The 11002-nt window shown below is 35.9% G+C and overlaps 1 protein-coding gene across 1 annotated transcript in view; it reads left to right on the top strand.

Moving 5' to 3' along the window:
- The first annotated feature begins 9053 nt into the window (after positions 1-9053).
- The window catches only part of LOC119636935 (polypeptide N-acetylgalactosaminyltransferase 1), a 5689-nt gene continuing 3740 nt past the window's right edge, over positions 9054-11002 (top strand). Inside the window, exons 1-2 of the mRNA XM_038032666.1 lie at positions 9054-10142; positions 10662-11002. The exon at positions 10662-11002 is cut by the window's right edge and continues 64 nt beyond it. Of these exons, the coding sequence (XP_037888594.1) occupies positions 9454-10142; positions 10662-11002 (1030 nt within the window). The 5' untranslated portion in view covers positions 9054-9453. The remainder of the gene's footprint in view (positions 10143-10661) is intronic.

Here is an 11002-nt window from a genome sequence, read left to right as displayed (position 1 = left end):
TCTATATTTGGTGGTAACAGGAGAGAGTCTCTATATTTAACGTCTGCACTTGATTGGTAATCTGAATCAGAAGAAGACCACACGTTTATCGCCTGCCAGATTGCAAGACAATCCCGCAAGAGAGAGAGAAAGAGTCATTACTAAGACTGCAGCACCAGATATGGAAGTTTGGATATAGTCCAAGCCTTCCCCTCTGAGCAAGGTGGGGACTGTCATGCATCTCTAACTACTTAATGCCACCGTAATTGAAGCTAACCACAACCGCCACCAGATCTTACAAGCCGTTTCCACTGAAGTATCTTGCAGCGCTACCACTCCTGGCTAATAACGGCAATGTACGTGCGGAATTAAAGTGAGTGGGCAACCTGATCGCCGTGTATCTCATGGTTTTAATCTACAATACTTTAGGATTATGGGCACTAAGCCTGTCATAGTTACCGATACACTATTACGTTTGCATTATTCGTTTATTCTAGATGCTATGCAGTTAATATCCTCTTGGATTTTTAATTTATAAAGATATCGACTAGACTTACGCCAAGCATCAAGAAAGCGTGGTCTGCCATAAGCTGTTAAAATCTGTTGTAACAGCTAACCCTAAACGCTACTAAGAATAATACTAAAAATCATTAATAAATTTCAACGATTTGTTGCTAAAAAAACGCCCAAATAGATAAGAATTGCGACTACGAAGTCATCGTTCGCGCATTCAATTTTCAGTGCGGTAAAGTTTAACTGAGCATATTCTGTCGGTAAAGACATAACACTTGCCGATTTGCGCGTACACCTATGAGGCCAAATTAGGCTCAGATGCGCTCGACAGGGAATTGGCAGATCATGTGGCTTGCTCGACAACAACCGAGTACTACTTAGTTGCATCGATAGGATACGCACTTACTTAAGAGCTTATCTTCTTAAGAGCAATGTAGGAAAATGGCTCGATGACTGTTTGGCCGTAAAAGCGCAATAGTTTGTTTGCCGTGGCCTACGCATATCAACGAACAGATAATCACCATGTATAGCCAGCGGAGGCTGAGATTGTGTGTATGGGTGCGGCCCTTCGGGGAGTACTCGTGGTGGTTGTGGTTGGCGAGTTCCTAGCTAAAATGGAACAATTGAGTGCAGCTAGGCCTCGCCATTCACCAGAGTGGGGTTGATTGTTCCATACACAATAAACTCTTCTGGACTCTGGTGCTGTTTAGGCCCCTACTCTGTGGGGATTGTCTAACTCGCCAGGGGGCGTAGTACGCTTAAAAGTGGTTTGGGCCACCGTGGGGTTAAGCCTTACAGGCAGGAACCCACGTTAAACCCTTGCCACAAATTCTGTGTGTATGATCTATAAAAATAATTGGACTTTCATTTGTTTTTTTTTAAGTTTACGTTTAATTTATTAATTAATAATAATAATTCTTGTTGACAATAGTATTATGCAATAATGCTATGTCATGAGTATAATCGGTAATTGATGTGCAATTAACGCTATAAACTTCCTTTAGGGTAGAGGTGTAAATAGCATAACATAATAATATCGTATAATATAATAAGACGTAAAGATAAAATTCAGATTTGATCACGAATTATAAAACGCGTTCGTAGCTACTTTAAATCTGCTCGAGTTAACAATCATTTCGATACGGAATGATAACGAGTCCTACAACTTTACAGCGTTAACAAAGAACAGCCTTGATGTTGTTTAATACTTACGTTCAGGTAGGATTAGATTCATCGCCCGTTCAAATTTTCCGGATTAAACTTTCTCATGTAAATGTCTGGGTGTTCGGATCCATATAAACTTATAGAGAAAAAGTAGACTTCTAATCTTAAGATATTTATCGGAAAATCGAAACCCAATATCTGAAGCAGAAGCATCGTTGTCTTATAATACCGCTGCTTGTTGAAGACGTATCTAGCACGCTTATTGATGACAACTTGCAATTTTTTCACACACACAACTTGCAATTTTTTTCCGTATGATGTGAGCGGAACAACAAGAATTATTGGAGTTTGGAATATAAGATGAAGAGAGCCATAGTTATCTTCAAATATTACAAGTACGCATAATTGCGTAATAAACATATCGCTCCTTACTCAAACGCAAGTTGGATTGAAACCAAGGTTCGTGACCGCACTAACAAAGTCAATATCCAGATCGACCATTTGAATGAATGATAAGGAAAAGGAATCATATCAGAGAGCAATACCCTCGAAATTATCATATATTCGCTGCACCAGATCCTTCACAACTTCAAGCAGGCGTGAGAGGTACATTTGTTCATTTCAGCATATAAGTGAACGCTATAACCGAGAACGCAACAATAAGCGGGTAAGCCGTTTATAAAGGCACTAAATAAAAAGGGCCCCAAAATGGATCCTTGCGGGACACCAGATGTAATCAACCTTTACATATCGTGCCAAGGCAAAATGCTAATCAACACAACTCTGTCACAAAAGTGTCTTCCTGATTACCGTCCATTTACCATAGATCAAGCGAACCTATTTTCATAATTCGTATCAAATTCGTATAAACAAAAGTTTAGTTTTTTCTCCAAGATAACTATCCAGGTCTGTCTAGGTCGGCATAGGTATTAACGTTAATGGAAGTGTTTATGCTTATGCACACTGTGCTCCATACATTTAACTGCTGTACAGGAAAAAACTAAATTAATGTAACCTCCGGTGGTGGTTAACAAACAGGAGATTAACTTATTCATTTCTTATAATGCGGATAAAAAAAAAAAAAGAGGAAGCGAATCAATAAAAAAGTATCATAATAACATGCATTGGATTGTTGAGTAATAAAATCAAGAGAGCAATGTATGTTATTTTTTAACAGCTTACGATGGCCGTCGCCTTTTCTCAGTCAGACAATAGTGTGCCAACGCCTACAGTTTTCGAAAAGAAAATTACTTTGAATAGATCGATTAAAATGCGTGGTATACTACACTTGATGTTTCACTTGTAACCCATCTGCTGATGGGAAAATTTTCGCGAAACATATCAGGAATCAGATGAGATTAAATGAAAAGATGAAATGACGTTCAAAAACGATTGCGAGAGATTAGATAAAGAGAAATTTCGAGAAATTTTGAATCACTTCTACCAAATCAACGGAAAGAGGGAATGTCGCAAAATACTTCTTCTTCTTCTTCTTACTAGATGAAGTTAAAAAAGAATTTTTCCAACTGATGTAGACGTTATGGATATCGAATCCGACTTAACACTAATTTCTGGTTACTTTTCATATCTGCCTCCCAAAGGATAAAGCAATGTGCGTATGAAAACAAATTACGAACAAGTGTTTGTATGCGGATTTTAATATTGGTCCATCATCCATATTTACGCCTTAATTTAATTTTTTTTTTTTTGTTTTTTTTTTTTGCTTAACAACCGGGAAAACCGCAACCACAGAATAAAAAGTTGTTTATATACATATGTATGAATGCTGATGGTTTTAACTTGATGGCAAGTGTTTTAATGTGGCTGGTAATTGTGTAATCTCTACCCCCGCCCCAACCCTCCACCTATGCTCCCCCTTCTTTTCTTAATCTTCAGCACAGAAATGTAGCCGTTAATAACCACTCCTTTGGTTTTCTTTTCCTTTGCTTATTTATGTACGAGATTTCACTGCGCTACTTTTTTCCCCTTCTTAGTCGAAGGACTCTGCTAAGAGATAAAAAACTGATGACGTCATTTAGTTGGCGACAGAATTGTTAGAGAACGCCCCCAACTCAGCATGTGTTTGTCCAATTTGAAATGAAATTATTGCCAAAAGGAAAGAATATGTATACAAAAAAAAAAAAAAAAAATAAAATAAAATAAACGAAAAGCATATGAAGAAAATATTTAATATTTGCCAAAGGCTATCGAAGTTAAACCATCGTATTATGTGTAAATACACTTACAAATATATATCGAGAGCATATGGGAAATGTCTATAATATGAACTCTTATTTACGCATACAGTGAAATTTCTTTTAAGCTCTCATGCAACGCAAATTTTCATCTATATTAAGTAGTGTATCATTACATCTCTGTGCAAACAGTCAAGTTTTCATATCCTTTGCTTTTCATATTCATACACACAAGCGAAAAAGTGTTGGTAAACTTTACGTTGACTCTTTGATTTTACTCCATTACTGAGTGAAATCTATTTAAAATTGCACTAACATTTTAAAGGAAGTTAAGAGAAAAAACAAAAATCCAAATAAAAAGATTATAGTCGGACAAGGTCCATCATTAAATACCCCGCATCATTTCGTCTAATAGCGGCACTCGCCAAAAACTATACATTATTTGTATGTAAATGCACTGCTTTCATGAAAGGCCTCATAGTGGAGAATATCCAAACGTCAAGGCGGTCTAAATTTAGCAAACTTAATTTTACTTCTTCTTAGTGCTACCAGAACCTCTTTATACGTTGTAGTCTAAAAAATACATATATTCGATCCAAATTCCCTAGAGTGGACTTACTAAGGATAAATTTTTATAAACTATTAAAAATTAGATCCTTTTTGTCATACAAAGGCTTAATTTTCATTATATAGATTTGGTTCGAGAAAATAGATCTACCTGGCCCAAATTCACTAAGGTTAACTTTTTTTATCAAATTATTATTATAAACGAATTGTCATCAAGATGTATTGGCAGTAAAACCTCTGTACCGTATGAAAATTCAATTCTCGTAGGAAAAGCTATATGGCAAGACGGTTAGAAGAAGCTTGAAAACTGCAATTTTTTTTTTTTTTTTTTATATATAACAACTTTTTCTAAATTGAGCTTTGTATAGGGAATGGTCAATCGAACTCAGTAGAGTTTGCTTTTATGTGAAAATAAGTGAATGCAAGTAATTTTGTCAAAATATCTCATAAATAGTGATCTGCAGAATAGTGAAGAGCAGATGGACGCACCTTTGACGGACGGATAAACTTAAATCGATCCAGAAAATGATTCTGAATCCATAGATAGAATGAAAGGTTGCTCTATCCTTTAATTTTTCCTTACATACAACTATACAAAGTTTATATACCCCATGAGGCAAAGTGAGAGAAGACGACACCCGTTACTTTCATTCGTTGAATAAAAAATTATTAAGGACTTGATCAGTAAATAATATTAAACGAACTCTTTACCTGTTTCGAACTGAATCTTCGACCGGCATATGTACATAAATAAATACAAGAGCGCACGCACACACACAGTTTTTTCTCTTACTTAAAACTTTGGCGACGGGGAAGTGCCGTCCGACACTTCATTGTACGCATCAACTTAATATGAATGCAGTTTCATTGACTTACAAAAGCATTTTTCGTAACTTTTATCAACTTCCTACCTAGTTGCATTTCCTATAATAGTAGACTTGCATATACATAATAATATATATGTATATATATATTCTATACCATACATATATCATACATTCGTTCGTACGTTCCTCTTGCTTAAGAAAGTGATTGTCTCTTAATTTTCGTATTCGTTCATTCGCGCTCGTTAAATACATCTCCATAGCTCAGACTCCCTCTTTGCCATTCCACAACGTTATTTGTGTTCTTCATAGCGATACCATTTCAGAAACTATTATTCACTTAAATTTTGGTCTGTCGATTACGGCAAACGTTAAACAATTGTTCCTCAAACACAATTATTGTTGTGAAAAACAAAATATCATAAGAGGACTTGTTTTAGAATTTTTAAGGCAAACTTACATTCAACTTCTAAATGTGATTCGATTCAGTTGTAAAAAGTTCGCAAAAAATTACTCATACGAGTGCATGTACGTGTAGTATCGGAAATTAAACAAACCTTTTCAACTAAAAATGGTAGCCTTCCGTTCAAGAAAGTGAAAATATTTCATATATGCTTAGGCATGTGCAAGTTCAATAATATATATGTATACATACTTCATGTATGTATATGTATATATATTTTATTACAGGCTTGTTACAGTTAACGTGCAGATGGTTTTTGAAGATACTTGGGCTCATTCACATGTATATATGAAAATATATATACATACGTACATACATATTCCTGAACGATGTAAGATTTCTGAGGTATCAGTAGCCATGCCCACTGAATTGTCCGCGTTTCCGTCGCTGAAAATTCTTACAGTAAAAAACTGGAATGATGACTTATGACAGCCATTGATCTCTGACCATTATTGAAACCCTTGTTCAAGTATCTCCAAAAACAGTACACAAGTTACGCGTAATAAGCTTTTAAAAACGCTCGCAATAGACAGGGAGCTTTATTTAGTGACCTGTGACATTATAAACCTTAGACTTGGTACAAATATTTCCAACGGGCAACTAAAAGTTCCATGCGATGGTATTAACTGAATAATTAATTTGTCCGCAATCGATAGAACACTAAAATTTACAGACATTGAAGGGACATGACAGACGCGAAGGGTACTGTGCTCACAAACTTCAGGTTCTACTAAACTGCATTAGTGTTTAAAAACACTCTGTGCGACTACATTTAAGTAAAACTTTAGATAATGGATATTCCAGGTTGCCTTTCGATATGGATACGGCCTTCTTCTACTCAATTTCGTCGTTATTCGTAAAAAGTATATAGACCTATTCTTGTACATCACGAACAACTCGATTCGATTCGATATCTGACTTTTGGCCTTTGTGAGGAAGATCATAGACGTACCGAAACCCTCACCTTACAAACATTGGCTGATTGTTTTATAAGCTCTTACTTATTAGAGCTGCTCAATAAATGGCAAAGAACGGTTTCATGTTTACTATCTATAACCTGATGGCGGGTTTTCCTTTTGGAAACCTAACAGGAGTATTGGAGAGAACATTTTCTTCTCCCATTCGGTTTACTTTTATTGAGCCGGTGGCGTTTAAGAAAACCGGGGCACAGGTGAGTGTGTGCTGCGTGTTAACGTCCTTGGAAGCATTTATTTCCTAGCGGAAAGATAGCGTACCGAATGGCGTTCCAGGACGTGTATCAGATGCAAAGGTAAGAGCGGCTTCGGTCCTACCTAACGCTGTACAGTGTGGCATAAACGCAAGAAGGCGACAAGTCATGAAATTGGTGTGGTCCACGAGAGTCAAGTTGCTCAAAGGTAGGATTGGTCCTGATATGACGATTCACTACCCATTAGACTACTAAGACGAATGGTTTATTGATCGATTGCTGGGTATGGCCCTTCGTGGGCTATGGTTACACTGAAGTTTCATGGGGAACTAACATATTAGATAGGTCTCAATGGCTACAAAAAAGGGAGAGAACGCCCCTTTTCAACAATGAAACTTGAAGCCTACTTTCAGCCTATCGCTTTCTCGAGGTTGATTTAAAAAGATCGACCATAGGGCCTGCATTATTAAGAAACACTAAATTATGGCATTAGCGCTATTGAGCGTTTCCTTTAGAGCATAGAGGTGCATTCTAAATTTTCCCTTTGTAGTTTTTCAATATACTGAGGTTAGAAATGCTGCCAAATCGTACAAAAATTTCATGAAATCAAATGTGTACAACGCGATATGATATACGATCGCTATATCGATTGAAAGGACATGTGAATTATCTTCGAAAAGTACACGATGTAAATCTCATTTTTATTATACTCTACAGCTCTTGTGGCAGGATATATTTAACTTGTTCGGGTTTATTTATGTTACATATAGAAGGATTTGAAACAAACCTATTATTGTTATATATAGTCAGGATTTTCTGTCCGTGTGATGAATTATTATAAAGAGTCTATAATTCTGACCCAAGTGGATTAAAATGGATTGAACCTTAGCAACCACTCCCGATATAACGCTTTATTTAAAAAAAAAATGATTACGTAAAAACAAAAACAACTTCACAACTTCTTGAAAAATTTCTTCTTCATCACCTAATATTGCTATTAGTAGTATTTGAATCGAATAAGTTAATTTTTTGAAGCTCCTTCGATGCAATCGTTCCAACAATGAGTAGGCCTTTAAATGACAAAAAGTTCAACTTTTATTGCATCATTTCAAAAACTGTAAGGGCTGACTAAAAGGGTCTCATATTAAAATTTTATGATGAAAATTTATCTTTAATAATTTTAAGCATGCTGGATTTTAGAGCACATATATTTATCTTTTCGACCCGACCCCTATCATGAATCATAACGTTTTATATGGCAGCTCGCAAGTAAGAGTGCTATGGTCGGACCAAGCTGATTTTTAGATATTCTTTGCCAAGTTATTATTATGAAGGAATTGTGATAATGAAGTAGGATTTTTACAACATAAAGATTCAGTTTACGTAAAAATGGTTGTATGGTACCGGCTTTAGGAAATTCCAGCATTCTATCCAAACTTTTCACATCAATTCAAAATGCGGATATACTATTACTAAGCGATTTTTCTCGCAAAATTCCCATCGCTGTAATATTTTTCCTTCTAAGGGCTCATCAAAATAAGGCTTTATACGAGAAGTGGTCGAAGTAAGGCTTTACACGAGAACGATTCGATTTCAATAGCGCTTGTCCTAGGGTCGAAAAAATATATGTGTATCAAATTTCACCATCGATAATTGTGGCCTATGCGTTCAACACAAGAATACATGAGCAAACATTGAAAGGGCGGACAGTCAGACAAGCTTAGAAAATTATTCTAAATCACTCGGTATAATAAAAGGTACGTCTGTCCTTCTGAATTCTACAACTGTCTGCACAAACTTAATGTAGCCTATACCACGACTGGTATTATTACTAAAATTGTAATAAGATCTTTGAAAATAAATGCACTTTGCTGCATCTAAATCCAGTCCACTAAAATGTAAGCCTTCTCCCAAATACACAGACCGACTTTGCTCGACTGAAATGCTTTTTCCTTGTTTTTCCTTATTTTTGCTGTGTTTAGGTGAAATTTTCCATTTGCTCTTCTTATTTCTTCTTCTTATTTTATCCAATGGAACATTATGAAATGAAACACTTTAGTTGCTCATCTTGAAAACTTCGTAAACAAAACTCGAGTAAAAAATCAAAATTACAAATTAATTAAATTATTTTATCTCGTGCAAGTCAATGAGACGGAGTTAGTGTAGTTTTTGAGGAGATACGGAAATTTGAGAATTTCTTTATCGACGCGTAAAACGAGCTGCGAGCAAAAGCTGGAATAGCAAATGAGCCAAATGACTGAAAACTAGCAGATTTTGTAAGCAGACGAGCTTCTATTCAATAAAAGAAGTTGCGAAGCACGTCATGTTAAAAACCATCGCATACAATTGCAAGCAAAAAACTGGATTTTTATTTAACGAATCTTACATTTTTTATTATTTTATTTTCGTTGTTGTTGTTGTTGTGCTACTATACCACATTTATTTAGTGCCAACGTTTTACTAAATTCGATTTGATGTATGCATTTGTATTCGACTGAATTGACCGTGAGGGGCTAGCCGCCAATTAACCGCACTGCATCCTATTTGTTTATTGCGGGAGAAATATAAGTTGCACAGATCATGCTTTCACGTTTTCGTTCATTCTATGGAAAAATAATAACATTCTTTCTTGTGACTTTGATGTTCGTAATCTACATAAAAGTGTTGCAGGTGGACAATGTTAACAACAACAAGACTAATCAAAAGTACGATGGTTTAAAGTATTCCTCTCGTCTGCAAAATCCATCCAGTCGTTCAGAATTCATCGAAAGCGAAAACGAGATACAACGGCCTACAATAAGATCGACTGAGTTTGATTTTAATTCTATATACGAGCTTAGCATACAATGGGATTTGGCTAGACAACAGCCTGGTTGGGGAGATAATGGCGAACCTGTCTTCCTTGAAGGTGCAGAAAAAATACGTGGCGAAGAGATTTACCGAAAAATTGCTCTTAATGGGTTATTAAGCGAACGTTTAAGTTATAATCGGACCTTAGATGACTATCGTAATCCTCTATGCGCCAATCAGCATTACGATGTAGATGCTTTACCATCTGCAAGTGTTATTATAATATTCTTTAACGAGCCCTACTCAGTGCTGGTTCGTACAATTCATAGTACGCTAAACACTTGCAATCGTCATTTGCTAAAACAAATCATTTTGGTTGACGATGGCAGCGAGAACGTGGAATTGGGTGGTAAATTGGACTATTACATACGCACCAGATTGCCTCAAGGCAAAATAAGCATTGTCCGCCTTAAAAATAGGTGAGTTAGTCTAAAAACATTCTTACACTTTATAAATGTCCACGTAGTGAGTAATTCTACGCAAATAGTATAAGAAGACAGCAGCAACAACAAATTTATTGGCAATTAAACCAATATATATATATGTATGTGGATTCTTTTCAATCAACATTCCTTATTGCTATAAAATGTTAAAGTTCAAACCGAGTTGTTAAATTTTTCACATTGCTCTTCTTCTTCTAATAAGCAATATAGTGGCAAAAGCATTTTCAACTGCTACTTTTTTAAATCAGTAACATTTGTTCCAAACGTCAGACATTCAATTTTTTTTTTCTTTTCATTTTTTCTTTTTGTGATATACGTGTAGCAGACCGGTATGACATTTTGAAAAAGTTTTTAACGGAAAGCAAAGACGGGTTTTAAAAATTTAAGCACTCGTGTTCTAAAAAATTCATCTCGAAAAATATATTTGTTCAATTTATTTTTTAATCAAATTTTTATTCATTATTGCAAAAAGTATGTTGATATTTATACCGGCAGGTTGGGTTTGATAAGAGCTCGTTTAGCAGGCGCTCGCAATGCTACCGGTGATGTTCTTATATTTTTGGATGCTCATTGCGAAGCAAATATTGGTTGGTGTGAACCGTTACTGGATCGGATTAAGGAGTCTCGTACTAGCGTGTTGGTTCCTATTATCGATGTGATTGACGCTTCCGACTTTAAATACCATACTACTGGTTACAAAACGTTTCAAGTTGGTGGTTTCCAATGGAGCGGCCATTTTGATTGGGTTAACATACCGAAACGGGAAAGGGAGAGACAGAAGAGTGAATGCAAAATGGCTGATACCGGTATATGCCCAACTTATAGTCCAACTATGG

This window comes from Glossina fuscipes, unplaced genomic scaffold, assembly GCF_014805625.2.
Source record: "Glossina fuscipes isolate IAEA_lab_2018 unplaced genomic scaffold, Yale_Gfus_2 42, whole genome shotgun sequence".
NCBI lineage: Eukaryota > Metazoa > Arthropoda > Insecta > Diptera > Glossinidae > Glossina > Glossina fuscipes.
The sequence above is the reverse complement of the archived record's forward strand: the minus strand, read 5'-3'. Positions and strand labels throughout refer to the sequence as shown.